Source organism: Anomalospiza imberbis, chromosome 1 (genome assembly GCF_031753505.1).
Source record: "Anomalospiza imberbis isolate Cuckoo-Finch-1a 21T00152 chromosome 1, ASM3175350v1, whole genome shotgun sequence".
Lineage (NCBI taxonomy): Eukaryota > Metazoa > Chordata > Aves > Passeriformes > Viduidae > Anomalospiza > Anomalospiza imberbis.
The window spans coordinates 141,711,401-141,730,973 of NC_089681.1; the positions used below are offsets into that span (position 1 = coordinate 141,711,401).

The following is a 19,573-nucleotide window of genomic DNA, read 5'->3' on the forward strand; positions in this document are numbered from 1 at the left end:
TAAATCAGAAAAAAATCTAAAAGAGATTAAGTAAGTCTTAGAGCTCCTTCCTAAATTCTGTCAAGAACTGCTGAATCAACCCCCAAAAATGCCTATTTATGTGACATAATCCAATTAATTTCACTTAGTCTGATTTACTCCATTAGTGATGCTTGCCATGCCAAATAGTGCCATAAATGCACAAATCTAAAGGCTGCAGCAAGGATGGTTTATTACATGGTAGGATGTATCTAGAATGTATGTAAATAAGCACAGAAGAAAAAAAATAAAATTTATCACCAAATCATACAAGGTGAGCTCACCAAGCTGATCCTCACTTTTTCCCTCTGTGTTTCTATGTCACAGAATCACAGAATAGTTTGGGTTGGAAGGGACCTTAAAGATCATGTGGTTCCAACCTTCCTGCCATGGGCAGGGACACTTTCCAGTATACCTGGTCACTCAGAGCCCCATCCAGCTTGGAATAAACCAGCTAGACACTGTGTAATTAAAAAAAAAATCACCATGAGAAAATCACCATTAAACCTCATAGTGAACCATTTTTCTAACACAATTCATATCGAGACATTAAAACCCATCAGAAGTGCTACACACTTTTTCCATTCCATAGAGAAGGTAGATATGTGTTTCACTTTAGTAAGAGGAAACATCACGATGAAATTCACTTGAAACACCATTTCCAACTCCAATAAAAACGTTTCAAACGCTTCACATTGGCACGTTGGTTATTTTTAATAACTAACAGCATGTTTATTCGGACCAGCGCCGTTCAGCATTTGCTCAGCTTTAAGCTAGAGAGACCAAATGCCACTTTAACCTTGCCTGGGGAAGGACAGGCACACTGAAGGTGCAGCTCTGCAGGTACCTGTCTGTTGCTGCGAGGCAGCCGCGCCAGCCGCACGCCGGACATGTCGAACAGCCGAACCTGCCGGTTGTCGTGGGGAAGGGCGATGATCCTCTGGCCAACGCACACGCTAATCCTGCAGAGAAGGAACAAAAGGAGCCTGGGTAGGAAACAACAAGCCTGGCAAACAGAAACTGACAGCACAAATCTAAGCTCATGGGAAGGGATGCAGCTGAATTTTTCCTGGCTAGAACTCACAAATGGAAAAAGAAAAAAAATATTGAACCATTAAAGTATTTTCTATTGTACTAGATTCTCAAATAGCCTTAACATCTGCATTTTCTTATAGAAAATTTCTTAAAAGCTATGTACTTACTAAAAATTAATGTTGATCACACCTGCACTTTATAAAACCATTTCAGACCTTTTTCAAATTCTTATAAATCTCAAGTTTAATTTCAGGGACAAAAAATAAATGTATATTCAGTGAGCTAATAGAATAGATTATTTCAGTTGAAAGGTACCTGCAATAATCATCCAGTCCATCTACCTGACCAATTCAGGCCTGACCAAAGCTTAAAGCATGTTATTAAGGGTATTGTCCAAACACTTCTTAAATACTGGAAGGCTTGGCATATCAACCACTTCTCTAGGAAACCTGTTCCAGGATTTGACCACCCTCTCAGGAAAGAAATGTCCAGTCTAAACCTCTGTGGCACAGCTTTAAACCATTCCCACGTGGGAAAGAAATTAAGAATTAATTAAGAAAGCATGAATTAAGCAAAGCAGTAACTCAGAGATCTGCTCACCTGTTGACTGCAGAATCTGTGCGGATCGTTGCAATAGGAGACCTCATGTTTTTCAAATCCCAGACTTTTACTGTACGGTCATCACTACCAGAAACAACATTGTCTCCCACAGTGAAAACTGCAGATGTCACAGTGCTAAACAACCAGGAGTAAAAACAAAGATGTCAAACTCTAAACTTCTTTATTAAACTAGCATCTGATTTAAAGTTTTACTTCCTTTTCCCATGCTTCCTTTAGCACATGTAGCTTGCCTTTTTTTTTTATGCAGAGTAATGTGAAATTTTAGAATTCCAAGCAGTTATTTTTGAATTAAAAAATATTCTTACAAGAAGCTATGACACTAAAGGTGAACAGGGCTTGAGTGGCCCAAGTGCTAAGAGAAGCAGCCCAACAAGTAGAGACTCACTCACTCAGGAGGCATCTTTCATATTCCACTGATTCGGACACGAGCTAAACAAGCCCAGTCTTGAAACCTGAGTTCACATTTGAAGTTCTGCACTAATGTCCAGCAGGTTTATCACACAACACCAAATGAATTAGTAGCATAGAGTACAAATCTTCTTATAAAGGGATTTGAGATCAGTAACCAAGCTTTTCTTTCCCTCCAAAGATTTCTGTAGAACTATCCCAGACATTTTCATTCACTGCACAGATACTGAGGAGGTCCTGAACACCTGAGATGTAGCTAAAGCTGTTCTGTACACACACATGAGCATGCTGTAATCCACACACAAAGTCTCCAGTATAGCTCCACTACCAGTAGCTACAGCAATTAGCAACCTCTAATTGTGATTTCTAGTCCTGTTTTACAAGCAGCTAAAGTCTGAGAGATTAAAAAATGACAAGTAGTAGTAAGAAGCACAAGCAAACAGTTCTTCAAATTTTACCTAGTATGCCTAGAAATGCACAAGGGCAGTCAGAGAAAGACTCATGGGAATGTTTCTAGCAATTGAAAGTACAACATATTACTTCCAGAAGCTATTTTATAAAGAATTTTATTTTAGAATTTTATTATCTTTGTATTTTACAGCTTCAGATAACAGTATATCATCAATATACTGGGTTCAATCAATTTCTATGATGATTTTATCATTATTTTTAAATATTTTACCTTTATTCCATATTAACCAATAAAAAGCTTTTGTACTACAATTTTCATTGTAATTGTGTGAATTCCCAACTCAAAGCCAGTTATTTCCTGCCCATACAATGTACTAACAAAACATTTTTAGGGAAGACTTCTCAATTCTGTTTTTACAGATTTGATTTAATGACCTATCTTGTAACTTGGGTCATGCACATCAATTTCTTAGAACTTAGTAATTTTAATTTAAGTTGTCAGTTGTTACTGTCACTTTAGTTGTTCTGCAGAAATTTGAATTCATGTCCTATCCAAGCTGCTGATTAAGATTAGCACAAGCCAGGTCACAATGGACCAGTTTATGCAAGCCTCTTAATTTAAATTGACACCAAATTAAGTTTTAATTAGGATGAAGGCCCACTTTATTCATGATACCAAGTTTCCTAACACATTATTAGAGTGCAGCTAAGCCACCAGGGAGATGATTACAGAAAGAACCAAGAGGTCTTCGACTAATCTTCTGGACTTTATGAACAAAAAGTCAAAAAGTTAAAATATACATGAGGGCCACAACTGCTGAGTCTCTTTCAACAGGCACCTTCTTATTTGGGAAGAAAACTCACTCATGCAGCCAAGCTTCTGCACAATACAGCTGGCATGTTCTGACCACCAAACTTGTCTCCTATCAGCCCAAATTCCTTTAAATTTACCAACATCTGCACGTCTCATTAGTTCTTTACACAAAGAAGCTCAGAAACAATTTCAGACGTTTACTCATCTCTACACTGCTGCAATACATTTGAAGCAAAGTTTAAAATTCTCTATTCAATCTCCATAATTTCCACACACATTGGGAGACTTCCTAGCACACACCACCATAAAGAATTCAAGTCATAGAAAATCTCCAGGTGAAGGAATACACTGCGCTTTAGTATTCTGCTGCCAACAAACAAATCTGATCATGTTTCCCCATCATACATTTTATTCCAATTACAGCTGGAATACATTGTGAAACTGTCTTAAAATAACCCTCCACTTCTGGGTGCTTTTTTTCCAAAACTTTAAAGAGCTTTCCAACTTCTTTGATCTCATATTGGTTTTGCTTTATCATTTATCACTTTCAAACATGGTTAAGTTTCTTTGACCACATAAGGTTTTCTAATCCTCAGATTTATCATTTTTAAATTAAAACATTCAAAACTATTGCCAGGAAAACAGAATGCCAACCCCAGTTAGCTCAATCCTTCCTGCTCCTCTAAAGACTCTCAAAAGATAACAAAATCCTTTCCAGCTAAACTTACTCTTTCAGCTTAACTGTTCAGATATTACTGGGTACACCAAGCAAAAGTTAGCAAAATAAAAATGCCATTAAATTCTTCTGTAGCTCTCTGGAAATAGGGCAAGTGATAGAAAGGCAAAGGGAAAGCTGCTGGTCTGTTTTTAGTGGCAACTTTAAAGGTGCTTAGTGGTCTTAGCTCTCCATTCACCTCAGCTCGGGCCTGCAAGGTCCTGCAGGCTGGGATGTGCACTGTCTGCAAGCACATGGGACTATGAAAGCAATCTTTTACAAAAGGAGCTTTGAAATTAATGGCTAAATATAAAAACACTTCTTACTGAACCCAGTGTTTATGACCAAGAATTCTGGTCCCACTTCCAAAGCAAACAGTATATGGATGCCTGAATAACATTCCCTGTGCTTTTACAAAAAGGAAGCATGACTCTTCTGAGGGAAACACTCAATTCAATTCTCAAAGACATCTCATTTTCAAAATAGGATTGCAAGGCTTGAAGTTTTAAGTAACTTAACAACAAGTCTAGAAAGGCCAAAACAGTATCATTCTCACAAACCTGACAACTCTGGGGAGGGTTATCAGCACTTCATTCATCAGAGTAAAGACAAACTGGTTTTTTGGGGTTTTTTTATTTTATTTTACAGTGGAACATAATGGGTTCATATTTTTAAAAAATTACATGCAGCTAAATTCAAAAACACGCTCAACACTACTGATTTAAAACATGAGCAAGAGTTGCACTCACAGATCTTATGCAGTACAAATTACATTCTGTCTCCTTTGATACTCCAACTGGGGCATCTCTTAATATGACAGATGCATCTCAGCAATTTTTTTCCTAGTTTTGTGTTTATTTGTTTTTTTTAATTAAAACAAAATAATAACAAGAAGAAAGGCCACTTCCTATTTGTAAACTAAACCAAGATTTCAGCCCAACTAAAGGGGAATGGTGAGAAGGAAGAAAGGGATGTCAAGTCTGTTGGAAGAAAGAAGTTAACAGAAGAGCCAATAATCAAATAACCTTTCAAAAATACTGCCTCCATAACCCCATTCATATCACAAAAATTAAAAGCCTTTTCCCTCTATTTTCATGTGGCTAGATTTAATTTTTGTTTGTATTAGTCTTCAGTTTGTTCTAACTCAGATAAAACTCTGGTTAACATCCCCTTGGCTAAATTAATTAAAAGTGTCAACAAAAGATCTTCAGCCCCCATGTTAATTGAATGCAAGAAGACATTAGATTTTTAATAACTCAAAAAGATGACAAGTATTGTAGGACATTAAAGAAAAAAAAGAAAGAAACAAGCAAAGAGGAAGCAGTCTTATGACACTTCAAACTGTGGGTCCCACAGGGAGTTTGGTGTGCTACAACTATTCTCCAAAAAAGCTTCAGCCTCCGCCAAACCCCAGCAAAACTCATTTATCTTGTCATAGGGAGCAGCCGAGCGTGTACTTCCAGCTGACAGCGTGGCACTCCCTCACCACACACCACTGCCTGGCCTCCAACATCCTGCTCCCTGCGTGGGTCTCAATCACCAGAAATGCTGTGGTGCTCGCACTCCTCATTAGGCCCAACAGCTGTCTCCCCAGTCACACTGAGACACAAAACTGCTTTGCATAACAATCTGCTGAAATCTCACACATAGGGGAAGGGGGGAAAGAAAAAATGTTGAAAATGTTGGACCATGAAATGCTGATGCAGAACTCTCACTGGCAATGCACCAAAAAAGAAGTTAACACTGCTCTTTCCATTCTGATTTGCAACCTAAACTGGGATTTACCACTGAACTGGGAGACAACACATTTTCAAGGCCTTGAACAGGCATCTAAGTGCATAAATCTGTGTGTGGGATGAAAATGGACTAAACCAGAGCTTTCAGATTAATTTATTCAAGGTAACTTGAATACATACAATTACCTACAGTTATATGCAAGCAGCAAAATTTGAGGACTCAAATATGCCTCTCATTTTGAGTAGTAAAACTGAGAAACAAAACCTAAAGGAAGCTCAATTTAATAACACATTTTCTGCACACGTTTCCTTTGTTTTAGGGGAATAAAGCATATCCCCACATCAAGAAGTCTGCAGCCTGAGGGGAAGGCAGGAACTGTGTCTAAAACCTCCAGATGTGGACAACCCCCTTGCCCATCTCAACAGGAGATGGCACTGGCCACAAGAGGCCCAGGTAAGGAACCCACCAGAACTCCACATTTGAGTGCATTCAGGTTTCAGAAATGCTATAAGCACTTGATTCCAGCAAGAGCTACACACATCATTCCCCTTAATTCCCAAAGTCTATCTGTGGATTTATCTCCAAATATCAGCAGAGCTTTTTTCTGCAACTTAAAAAACGGTAAGAACATACCATGAAGGAATTACAGAAACACAGAATGATTTAGGTTGGAAAAGAGCTCTGAGGTCATCGAGTCCACCCTCCGATCAAACACCACCGTGTCGACCGGACCATGGCACTGAGTGCCACATCCAGTTTGCCCTTAAACACCTCCCGGGACAGTGACTCCACCACCTCCCTGGGCAGCCCATTCCAATGTCTAATCACCCTTTCTGTGAAGAAATTCCTCCTAATGTCCAACCCAAACCTCCCCAGCAGCTTGAGACCATTTCCTCTTGTCCTGGCTGCCTGGGAGAAGAGACTGGCCTGGCTACAACCTCCTTTCAGGGAGCTGTAGAGAGCACTTTGATAACTCTATGCCAGTATCAGGTTGGCAGAATGTTAGAAGAGAAAACTGGGAATTCAAGCTGTGCCAGAGAGCAAGAAGTGGTAACTTGGATGGGCTGAAGGCATGTAAAATGTGCAGGCCCTAGTCTGTCCTGAAACAGATCTATGAAGAAACACTCAGCAAGGGAAGTGAGGCACATTCAAAGCTGGATCCCTGAGCTATCAGTTATTAAGGCTGCTAACAAGTCTAAAAAAACCACTGAATTCTTATCATGCTCTGTTAAATCTATGCAGTAAATGTAAACCAAAAGGTTTCGTAAAAATGTCCAGAAGCACTAGAAGCATTTCAAAAAAGCTAACCCAAAAGCTTTGAGCCCAGGCCATAATCTTCATTTAAAGAATATTCAAAATGCAAATGTAGGATCAGAACAGTGTGTGAAATGCAAGTTTGGAGTCTTTTTTAAATGAAATGCAAGAGGAAAATGTCCCTCAGCAGACAAAATAAGGTAGGAATATTAATAGCAATATCAGAACCATCTAGTTAATCAGTGAGGCTTGGGAAGAAAACTGAATGTTTCATCACAAAAATTTTGCATTTCTTACAGAAGCTAGATTGAGCTATCCACACATGGGGACTGCCTAAGGCATTCTCTGATGAGAAACAACAGAAAAAATGGCAGACAAAGCATCACTAAAGTCATTAATAACTGAAGCAAGAAGAGGACTATCTTGAAAAGAACAGATGTGTTAGACTGATCAAACAGCACTGATAGCATCCAACTGGTTACATTTTGTTTGGCACAAAAGGTTTTAACTAAAAGCCCAAGCCCAGATTCAGTCAAAGGTGCAAAGCCTGCCTTTTCAGGACTACATCTACACATGCTTTAACTTCACCAAGAAAGTGTGGTTGAATAAGAATACGTAGCAGTGACCTTGCAATACTGGGCACATCTAGAATAAGACTGCTTCCAACAGGGATGTCTAATGACATTGGTGCCTGGAGAAAAGGCACTTCTCCCCCTGCCATGACTTGCTCTTTCAAGAATATATTCAAAACAGACACAAATAAGATATGAGAATTAAATCTTGCAGACCCAAGAATCCGAGAAAACCAGGTGACCTTGGCAAACCCAAGTGCCCACAAAAACTGAAGCAATTACTAGTCTCTTGAAACAGAATGCCATTTTGACATTAACTCTCAATTCACTAAATGTCAGAATTCAGCCCAGTATCTTAATCAGCAGCTGCTTAGTAATTTTTGTATTTTTAATGAAGATTCTTCAGCAAGCATAGGAGTTGGAAAACATAAAGTTGAAACAAAACATATTTGCAATTCTCTAATTTTGAAGTTCTCAGGATGAAGCACAACTCACCATTCAGCTGGCACATTCAGAGACATACAGGCAGCAAATGAACAGGAACTTTCCCTTCTGGTCTCTTAGAGCCAAACAAACAGAGTGAAAGGAGATGGAATATGCTGCAGTCCAAAAGAGCTATAAGCTCTTTGTAAGAAATAACAGAAGATCCATGATCAGCAATTTTTTTCCTGAGTTTGCCCAGAAAGTAACACACATACAGATTCCACAGCTAACACACATTCATGCTTGATGCACTGGCCCAATTTAGCCACAAGGATCAGTAAATATGAAAAGTAGTAAATAAACTTCTTATTTTTTTGGGGCTAGGACAAAAGTACCCACTCCAATTTATGGGGGTTTTTAAAGCTGAAAATGCATTCAATTGCCATGGCAAAGTGGTGCATACCTACTGAACAACCAAAAAGCATTAACAAAGGATATTCACTTAAGGATAGCAACCCAAAGCTGCTTCTGAAGATATCACTTTATTCTTTGAAGGATGGTATTTGCAAGTACAGACTTGGAAGCCCTGCATATTTTTTTTCAAGCATTTCAAGAGCAATGTCCCCAACCACGGTGTACCTCTGACAGTCATTAAAGAAAACAAAACCCTTTATTATTTACCAAGTAATTTTTCAGCTGCATATAAGTATCAATATACTTCAAATGTATAGCAAAAGCTGTAGTTTAAACACTGTATAGGAATCCACCAGCTAACAAACATTCTGTTGCCCACAGGGGATTAATTTATTTCCTGTGTTACTAAACTGTCAGAACAAATGTATAAAATCTGTAAAGTACTGGATAGATCTGTATAGACTAAGATTTTTTTTTTAAGCTACAAATGGTAAACATTTCCAGCAGAACATTTTAGAAGGCTCCACACATCAAGACACACCCCAGCACATGCAGAGTGCTTAAAGGGACAGAAAAACTCATCGAGCAGATATTCAAGAGCATGTCAACACCAGAGTCACTCAACCAGGCCACCGTGTTGGGAAAAGCAAGGCCTTCACAGCTGGGACTAGATGGGCTGTGCAGGTGTCAGCAAAGGAAAGCACAAGTGAAGTGGAGTGAAAACTGCCATGTAGATGCCAGAACCATTTTTGCTCCACAGAACAAAACCTTAGTTCAGTTTGAAGAGCTCTAATCAATAACCTCTAAATTGAATAATTTCTCAGTAGGAGAACAGCTGTTATTATCAATCATGTATTTCAAAGCAGTATCTGCTGAAAAAAAGATATTGGAATATGAGTCACCAGTATGATTTTTGGAGGCTTTAACTCAGGAGATCAATTTAGTTAAAGGCCACAAGTTAGTGCCTGGATTATAACATAAATGTAATCTTTTCCCAGGCCTCTGTTAAACTCTTCATATAGGGATGTGACTGGGGATTCACAGCACTAACAAGACAAATTCCTATTGGTGCACATACAGAACCAGAAAATAAAAAATATTTATATTTAAGCAAACATCAGTCTTATTTCCACGCCATTTCATATTTTTTTCATCAGTAAAGAATAAGTAAGTGAGATGAACTGGGGGCATGGCAGATCTAAAGCAGTAAGTGACAAGATACTTTTACTACAATGTGAGCAGGGCACAGGCAAAGAAGTCATTTATTGAACTGAAACAGTCATATTCATACCAACATGCATATATATGAAAAATGTAAACAAGCAATGTTTACAGAGCTGGAAACTTCCATGGTAAGATACAACTTTGAAAAAGACCTCAGCTGAATGCAGGCTTGAAGGGCAAAAGTACTATCAATGTACTATACTTAGTCTATAAAATGTCAAAATATACTTAGAAACACACTTTGAGGCAAATTAGGTAACTTGTAAATAAGAAGAGAAAATACAAGAAGAAAATACAGGAAATTTCCATAATTAACATAAGAAACAAAGATCTCGAAGATGAAAAAACCACATGATGAATCTGAAGCTAGGCAGACGAGGGAGGCACAAAAAGTTTAACAGGGAAGTTAAACAAGCAACTTATAGAATTTGCCAAGAGGTTAGTTGAAATCTTTTCCACTGGAACAACCTAACATACAGCTGGCAATTCAAAAATTACCTCTTAATTCAAAACAGTTACCAATGCAAGCAGCTCAAGACAGGTTGATCACAACGATTCCTTCTGGCCTTACTGGAAGAGAATTTATTTTCTTAAACTGTCTTAGTAGTAGATGATAAAATACATTCTGCTTTTAATAAAGCTATGTTCAGGACACTAAAATGAAAGGTGATTTCTTAGTCCACTTAATATACAAATGATCTCTCATAGATGACGACACACCATCACTTTGACATACAGGACAATGCACTGCAACTCTTCATTTTTTGACATCAATTAACTCTATAAAAGCTTTATATACTCTGTCTGTAACAGGATTCTTTAGTCTCTCAACACATCAGCATCAGTTTTAGTTTCTGCACGACAAGGAGCCACTGCGAGTCCCGCTTCAGCGTCGCTCCTTAAGGCTAATAGAGGCGGCTGCGAGCGCAGCGCTGCCTCGGTGCTGCCACCTGCTGGTGAGCGGCTGCGCCGCGAGGAAGGGACGGCGGGCAAGGAGCTCTCGGGCGTACGACACGACAAACACGGGACGCTGGCCGCAGGACTGACGCGACTGGCATCCAGTTACACTGGCACAGCGCACTGGGAGCCGATCTGGTGAAAAAAATAGCTGCTCTCTGAGCGCCAGACTCATAAGGTACTACTCAGCCAGAGGGTGATAAAACTTACGGTAGAGGACTTTAAATCACCAGTGTTAACGACTGTAACATCCAATTTACAGAACTGATGCCAAGGGCCTATCAAAATATTAAATACTTGGCAAATTATTCAAACAGATATTCAGAAAAGCCAAAAAAAAAAAAAAAACAAACTGTTTCTTCTATGGTGCTAATGTGAAGAGATTGTTGCAGTGTTGATTAGAGGGTGATTTAAAAATATTTTGCCAGTAGGCAGCACAATAAAAGAACAAAAATAAAATTCCTTAATGTGTGTCTCAACTGCAAAAATATCAACCCCTCCATGTCTGCTCTGTCTGCATCCATCAGTGAAACACCTTCTGTAGCAGAATTACACCTTCCATAAATGAGAGACCTCAGCAGCCCCCACCACTGAAAAGTAAAATCAGTTTTGAGACCATCAAATTTATATCATAGGGTGTATTTGGTGAAAAAGCCTATGTCAATACTAAAAACTCATACATTCAAAGTACAAAACAGAGACGGATGATACAGCAGAAGAAATATGAAGACAATTAAAAGCTAGAGTAAGAGTGACTGAAGAGGATGCACAAGGTCTATTCCATTCCTAAAACATAAAATCTGCTAGTTTATAGGTCTCAGCAATAGAAGCCAAAACACCAGCTAACAGTTTTTACAGTATGCACCATCACCCAAGATTTGGTCTCAGCAAATATATGGGGAAACACAAGTGTCAGTCTTGGTCATTTCTCTAAAAAAACATCCTGAGACAAAGCAGTTAATCACCTTGGGGACAAATGCAAGAACCAATGTATACAAACCCTTACAACTTTATAAAACATTCCAGGAAAAGTGACAGAAGAATACAAAAGTAATGAGATTAAACAATTCTAGGATGTAGGCCACAAAATCAAGCTTACTGCTCTATCAGGAGAAGATGGCCACATATACAGGACGATTGTGAAGCACCAAGTAATTTATCAAGCTCAGGAGTCCAGGGCAGAGGGGGTTAAAGAGGTTTTTGGTTAGTCAATGTAGGCTAGTCAATTGCTGAGAAAATTAAAAAGAGGGTACTGAAACTCAATTAATGTAAATTACACAATTAACAAAAACCAGAAATGTGAATAAACATCTGGGGTTTCTATTTTGAACTAGGATTAACAATAATTTTTTATGCTCTAGAAGGGAGGTGAATTTTTTTCTGAAACAGAAAAGCTTACACATTCACAAGTCAAGAAAAGATTGGCTTCCTTGGGTAAAGTATTTTCAAGTTACACATGCTTTTTCCATGTATCAGAGCTCCAAAAACCAGAAAGTTAAGTAAACACCAGAACACAGATTCTCAGGACTACATTTGTCCGTGTTCAACAGTAGTCAGTATAATAACATAAAGCCTAAATTGGTAACTAAAAATGTTACATCAGAATCACTGTTTTGACAGAACATGGCAATCAGTGCCTGTGCTTTTAGTTCTTATTTTATGTAAAAATTAGAAGCTTTTAAAAGTAAAAATTAATCCTTTTTTATCCACGGGTTTCAAAGGAGTAACCTTTACTTCACAGTGAGTATCAAGACAAGCAGAGGCAATCTGCCTGATCCACTGCATTACAGCAATAACCCCAAACTGCAAGCATAACCAGTGCCTAAAAGAACCTCATACCTTAAATTACCTTTAATTGTAACAATTTTTATCAAGACTTACCATATGAGCAATAGCACACCAAGAGCCCTGGCTGCTGTTTTGGAAATTAAGTACTGCTGTGCTACATTTGAAGGAGGACAATTGGGGTTTTTGTGAAAATCAGTCTCATAAAACAGGAATGAACTCAGTACCTCAAAAAGCACACAGGAATAGCTCTGGGCAGATTTGCAACTTTTCAAACTTGAGAAAACCTCTGTGAAGGAGCTGTCACTTACTCTGTGTGGCCCTGAAAGACATTCACAGAATGGATAGAAGGATCTCTGAAATCCCACAGACGGAAGGTGGTGTCGCGGGACGACGTCACCACGAGACGCTGGGTGGGATGCGTACAACAATGCGTGAGCTCTTGGTCGTGCCCTACAATCACACACGAGAACATGTAAGGTAGTGAAAATAAGACTTTCAATTTCCACATACGCTTGGAATGACATGCTGATGATTCTTCTCTTTTTCCCAAACAGAAAGGAGTAACGATCATTCTGAACTTTAATCCTGTTACTGCTGTAAAAGTTTAGGAATGTATTTGAAGGCAAAAACCACACTACTTATTTCACATTCAGTAGTGTAGGTTATTGCTGCTTAACACACCATGAACACAGCAAAAGCCTTTTGCAAGAACTAAAATTTGGGTACATTCCATTTAAACAACTATTTTTTCATAGGTTAAATAATAAGCTCAAAAGAAGACAAATTCATGCTCAGGGGACTTACAAGACTGCAGTTTTAAAAACTATTACAGCACTGAGCAGCAAATGGTACACACTCACATCCTGCTCCAGAGAAACAATTTTCTTTCCTCAATGGTTTAGTATCTACAAAAAATCCCTCCTGTAAAAACAAACTATCAATTTCATTTTTTTTTGTGAGTGAACAAATACCTGTAAGAGAATGGACAAGTTCAGAAGTCTCTACATCATACAGATTTGCTGTCCTGTCCCACGATGCTGTCACGGCTTGCTTCCCCCCAACAAGCCAGTCAGCTGCTATGACCACTCCTTGGTGGCTTTTCAGTGAAGTTAATGGGGCTCTGACAGTGGGGCAATCACTGGAACCATCTCCATCTCCATCAGGTTCATCTTTATCTGAGATTTCAACTTCATCTTCTCCAGACATTTGCTGTAAAATGCAAGGGAAAAAAAAAGATGCAGAATAAAAGGGAAGGAATGTCTCTAAGTTACATTTTGCAGTGTAAATGCTTCCCAAACCCCTTAATGTGAATGTGAGTGAATTAATTCTGCTGCACCCAGCCTACTCCAGTACTCACTATCACAAACTTAGTTGAAGGAATATAACCAGTAAGATAAATGCAGTTTTAATACCTCCTTTTAACAACTTGCTGATGTGCAGCTGAGGGAACTGGAGTTGTTCAGCCTGGAGAAAATGAGGCTCAGGGGAGACCTCATTGCTCTCTACAACTCCCTGAATAGACAGTGCAGCCAGGTGGGTGTCAGTCTCTTCTCCCAAGGAACAAGTGATAGGACAAGAGGAAGTGTCCTCAAGTTGCACCAGGGCATGTTTAGACTGGATATTAGGAAAAATTTCTTCACCAAAAAGGTTATCAAGCCAGGGAAGTGGTGAAATCAACCTCCCTGGGGGTATTTAAAAGATGTGCAGATGTCACCCATAAGGACATGGTTTAGTGGAGAGCTGTGACAGTGATGGATTAACAACTGGACTTGATGATCTTAAGAGATTCTTTCCAATGTAAATAATTCTATGTTTCTACTTGATTTTAAAATCTCCTCCAAATGCTTTAGCTCTGAGTATTGGTCCCCTTTACTATCTGGTAAGTGCATTACCCTAGAGTTTCATGGCAGCACATTATCAAGGGCCTTTTCTCCTTTCAATTTTTAAAGGTAGGAAACATCTAAGAGGACAATGACTATGTCAATCTTTGGGAAGACAGTAATTTACAGACATATATTTATCCATTAAAAATCAAATCACTACAGCAATATTTGTCTGTTGGTCCATACACAGTGATCATGCAGTGCTGATGTAAACAGGACACAAAATAAATTCTTTTGCTCATTCTTAAACATCATTCTCTGAACTCCTTTTACACTTACACAAGACAAAAACATCTTTCTTTTATGTTACTTGGGATGGAAAAGATAATATTAGTATTTTCTTTCAAAATGGAAATGAAAAATCAAATAAACTGAATCAAATATTTTCCATTCAGAAACCTATCTCATATTAAACTGTCAACTCTTGCCACTCTTGCATGAGAAGCTCATGCTATAAATTGTTTTCTTCACAATTTAGTAAGGGTGCTTTTTAAGTAAAATAAGCATTTGACAGGTTTATACTTTAAAGTAAATACTGACTAAATAAAGGCCTGGGGACAACAAAATCAGACAGTGTGATGTGTGCTGGCAGGGGTTGATTAGAAATCAATGAAGACTCAAATAAATGCCAAAATTACAAGTCTTTAACATCAGTTTTCAATCCACAGCAACCATAGCTAATACAGGTGCACTGCAAAAATATAACCAATTTTAAAAGAACTTCATTATTAAAAAAATATGTTATTTGACTGTTCATTTACAGTTCATTTACACATTTAGTACCTTGAACAAAAAGTCAATTCATCTACTTGAAATGGTAAATTCTATTCTGCACCAAATGCTTCTGAAAACATGGAGTCTATTTTCAAAGAAAAGCTGAAATGCAGCTGATAAACTAAAAATTTAAAATCACACTTTTGTCAGTCCTGAAATCATGTAATATTTTAATTATATGAAAATTTAACATTCAGTTTTATCATAAAACTTGCATCTGATGAAATTGCTGTGTAATTATTTTAGTTGCAGCAAGCTGATTGCTTACATTGCAGTCTGCAGTTGGCTGAGGTGTAGGCAACTGTATGATGTATCTCCAGATGTGAGCTGTCTGGTCTCCAGATGCTGCACAGGGGAAGAGAAGCAATAAAAAAAGAGAGAGAGAGAGAGAGAGAATAAGTAAGAATATTTCCATGAGCAATAAAAACAGGCTTTAATATTACATTTAGCAATACTAAGCTGCATCTTTTCCTAATAGACACCATTATGAACTTTATGGTAAACAAGTCTCAACATCTCAAACATAACTCATTATGCAAGATATAAGCAGCTCCCAAACTAATCATTCCTACAGTGAAACATGCACTTGAATACTACACATCAGAACATGAATCTCACCACTGCTCAATAGGTAGCATTTGAAGAAGGCACTTAATACATCACCAGATATTCATTTACTGTTTCTCAAAATACTGGGGTTCTTTATTCAATGATTTCTTCCATTAAATGTTTTTATCATGGTTTTAATGAGAAACCCAAAATAGCAAGTGTGAAGCTATTCCTCTTCTGCCTTAAACAACTCAGCTTAACTAGTGGCAGTTTACAGCTCAGAAGGCACCATGTGATTTTAACTCCATCTGTTTAAAATAGACTTATTATTAACTAAGGACAAACTCAAGATTGTCCTTGCTATGGTAAGAACAAGCATGTTCTAATCCTGCAGGATTAGAACTGCTCTCCAGCCCAACTTATACTTGTGCTCAACATTACTCTGTTTTAGCTGCAGCATCCAGCACTGGAACTTGTTAAATTTCATCCCTTTAATCATCACCCAGTGCTCTCACTTATTTGGATCCCTCTGAAAGGCCTCCTGTCCCTCACGAGAATCAGCAGCACCTCCCAGTTTGATATCACCAACAAACTTGCTAATGATGCATTCAACTCCTGCATCCAGGTCACTGATAAATCTGTTGAACAGGGCTGGCCCTAGAATCGATTCCTGAGGAACACCACTGGTGAGCCTCTGCCAGGCAGACACAGCCCCATTTACTACAGCCCTTTGAGCTCTGCCCTTCAGCCAGCAGCCCACACTGCACACCGTGAACCAGCTCATCCCACAGCTGGACAACTTGTCCAGAACAACACTGTGAAGGACAGTACCAAAACCCTTACTAAAAACCAGAAAAACTTAATCCACCACATCTTCATCCACTAGGCAGGTGACCTTATCCTAGAAGGATGTCAAATAAATCACACAGGACCATCCCTTTGTGAACCCATGTTGACAGTGCCTGATGACTGCATTATTCTTTAAATGCCTTTCAGCAGTACCCAGTATAATCTCCATATTTTTTTCAGGAACTGAGATTAAATTAACAGGTCTCTAGTTCCACTGGTCTTTTCTCACACCCTTCTTGTAATATTGGAGTAACACAAGTCAGAAGGTACTTCTCCAGACTCCCAAGAACTTTGGTAGGTAATCAGGAGGTATCCTGCCATAACACCCACTAGTTCTTTGAGTACTCTGGGATGAATTCCAGAACATTCACCTGATGGATGATTTTAAGTGTCTGGTTTGGAGCAGGCAAGCACAAATGACAACATGACATGAAAAACACAGATGGCAAGATCTAGCTCTGATTTGTTATGCCTTCAAATAGAAATATAATTTAATCAACAAGGATGCTGACAAGCAATACGGAGAGAGGATACAACCAGAACAAACTAGCAAACTACACTTATTTTCCATCAAGATTAACATATGAAAAAACTTTACATACCTGTAAGAGCCACTTGCTCAGTGGGATGAAACTTTATGGAGTTTACTGTATGAAACAAAGCAAAGTTTTAAGTCAGTACAGTAAAATAATTCTTTCACAATATTTTATCATTAAAAGCATTGAAAAATCAAGTTGTCTTAAACTTTCAGCAATTTTTATTAAGAATCTTTTAGGTGCTATGAAAGTGTAGTATCAAGGAAAGCAGCTACAATTGATAATACATACAACAACACATTTTCTAGCAAGTTATTTCCTGAATCTAGTACAAGTGGTTCATGTTAGAGAGGATAAACAAACCACATTCAAAACTGACAGGGGATAATGCTCTGGAATTCCATAAAGAGAATTCAAATTGGACACCAAAAATTAACATCAAAGACACTCACTGCACTGCACCTCCCCACCCAAAGAGGGGTTTAAAAAACAGTTTCCACAATGTTCATACTGGTATAAAGAAGGACAAATACCTATATTTAATTAACTGTCTTAAAAACAAGATCTTTGCATTATGCAGCAAATTATATATGAGATCTTAAACAAAGAAGTGCAAAAAGATATTCACCTAGCATCTGTAGTTCTAACCCAAATATAACACAGATCCTGCAAGACAGCTAATTTCTGCTTATATAAGCTTCTTTTGTTCTCCACATGCACAAGACCACAATGAGTTCTGAGTGTCGTAACTGTGCCTGTAAATTTCTTTATATGGACTTGTTTATTCATTTAGCATTTGCAGAACTGTCTTAATGTGCCTCTCCAATAAAGAATCATATTACAAAACTTTCTCTGTATGAAAATTAGTGGAACTTCACAATTGACTTGTTAATGTTGTTGGCAAACCTGCAAGTGAAACCACAATAAACATTTCTGTAGCTGGCCAAAACACATTTCCCCTCCCATGCTCTGTTCCCAGTTTTCACAACATGCCCTTATCTTACCTGAGCCGACATGCCCTACATACTTGACAAGGCACTTCCCTGTTTCTATGCTCCACAGCAAAGCAGTGTGATCTACAAAGATTAAAAAGCATCTGTAAATAGTTAAAAGCATATGTTTTTCATTTTTACCCTTTCAACAAACAAGTTATCTTCCACTGTAGCACATACCATATGAAATAGATTTTAAATGTAGAACTCTTGACTGCCACCTTATATACAAAACCTAACATTTTCTTATCATTGTATATATCTCTCCCAAAAAGTAAAGGTGCTGTCCTAATCAGATTAATTTGCAGCAAGGCAAATTGAAAGGCAAATTCTGTATAATGTTCCAGCTGTGTATCATGAAACTCAGGAAAAAAAAAAAAAAAAGAGAAAGCATTCCATGGTGAAAAAGGCAGCCACTACAAACAGGAATTCTATGCACAATCTATTTACTTCCTACTTGGAAATCCCAAGTGCATACAGGTCATTGCAGAGCACTAAAAAAATTAATTTAAAAAGGAAATCACTCAAAATGCCACTCCTTTATCCTGCCACACCCAAAAATAAAGCTTAAAGCTTAAAGCTGAATTGGAGAACGGCTTCCAAGTCATCTTCCTTTGTCCAAATCAGGACAAAGACAAGATGTCCCACACAAAGAAAAAATGTGCCCCCTCAGCAGGCACACAAAAATTGTAACAGTTCAATTCAAGAAGCAGAGATTTCTGGTCTGTAAGTATTAAAGTCTAGTCAATACCTTCAGATTCTGTTCCAGCTTCAAAAGAATGTCACTTCAAATTGACTGATTCTATCTGGTTATGATTTATTTTCCTAATAATTTTCCAAAACTACACAAGTCTTTACATTGATTTTTTGGACTATAATAGATTTAGTGACTTGCTCATTAGTACTTGTACTCCCTCAAGTGGAAGGAATAAATCTAATAAAGTAAAAAGGACTGAAAATGAAGATTTTTAGCTACCCCTGTGTTCTGAGGCAAAAGACAATGCAAGAATACAAGAATATGCAAACTATGACCACATGTACAGCTTCTATAAAACGAAGACTAAACAATGCTGGGACAGAAAGCCTGCAGGGATTTCTGTATCCAGCCGTATGGAATTCTGTGCCAGAGGCCTCCCCGAGCAAGCAGCTCCCCATCCCACCCACCCACCCTACCCAACACGCCAGAGCTAAGGAGAGTGTGACCTGCATGGAAGTGAACTGGCACACACTTTAGAAAGACCAACAAGCATGCTTGAACCTTCTAAGGGAAAGGAAATTCCAATTTTAAGAATTTTTCAGCTACAGAACTCCTTTAAAAGGACTCTTTCAGTGTGAAGTTTAGTTTTTGAGTATGCTTTGGATCTGTATTTGCTATAGCTTAGGGACTTCATCAGAATTTTCTAAAAATTCAAGCAACACAAAACTTTACCAGCAGAGGCAGTTCCCAACACCACTGGCTGAGTTTTCGCGACACTGACATCCCAAATACCATCCCTGTGGCCAACATATTCCTTTACCAGTTGACAGATTGCCCTTGATGTTGTAGTTTTAAAACTGGATACAATCTGAAATAGCAGAGACACCAAGATTTTTTTCCAC

At 38.3% G+C, this 19,573-nt stretch overlaps 1 protein-coding gene across 2 annotated transcripts in view; it reads right to left on the minus strand.

The window, feature by feature from the left end:
- Positions 1–19,573, minus strand: part of WDR37 (WD repeat domain 37) — a 42,607-nt gene that overhangs the window by 3,756 nt on the left and 19,278 nt on the right. For both annotated transcript variants that reach the window (XM_068173909.1, XM_068173902.1), the window contains 8 exons: positions 19,404–19,539; positions 17,987–18,058; positions 17,049–17,093; positions 15,317–15,393; positions 13,363–13,600; positions 12,700–12,841; positions 1,654–1,788; positions 866–980 (listed from right to left, as the gene is read on the minus strand). In XM_068173909.1, coding sequence (XP_068030010.1) covers positions 866–980; positions 1,654–1,788; positions 12,700–12,841; positions 13,363–13,600; positions 15,317–15,393; positions 17,049–17,093; positions 17,987–18,058; positions 19,404–19,539 — 960 coding nt within the window. The remainder of the gene's footprint in view (positions 1–865; positions 981–1,653; positions 1,789–12,699; positions 12,842–13,362; positions 13,601–15,316; positions 15,394–17,048; positions 17,094–17,986; positions 18,059–19,403; positions 19,540–19,573) is intronic.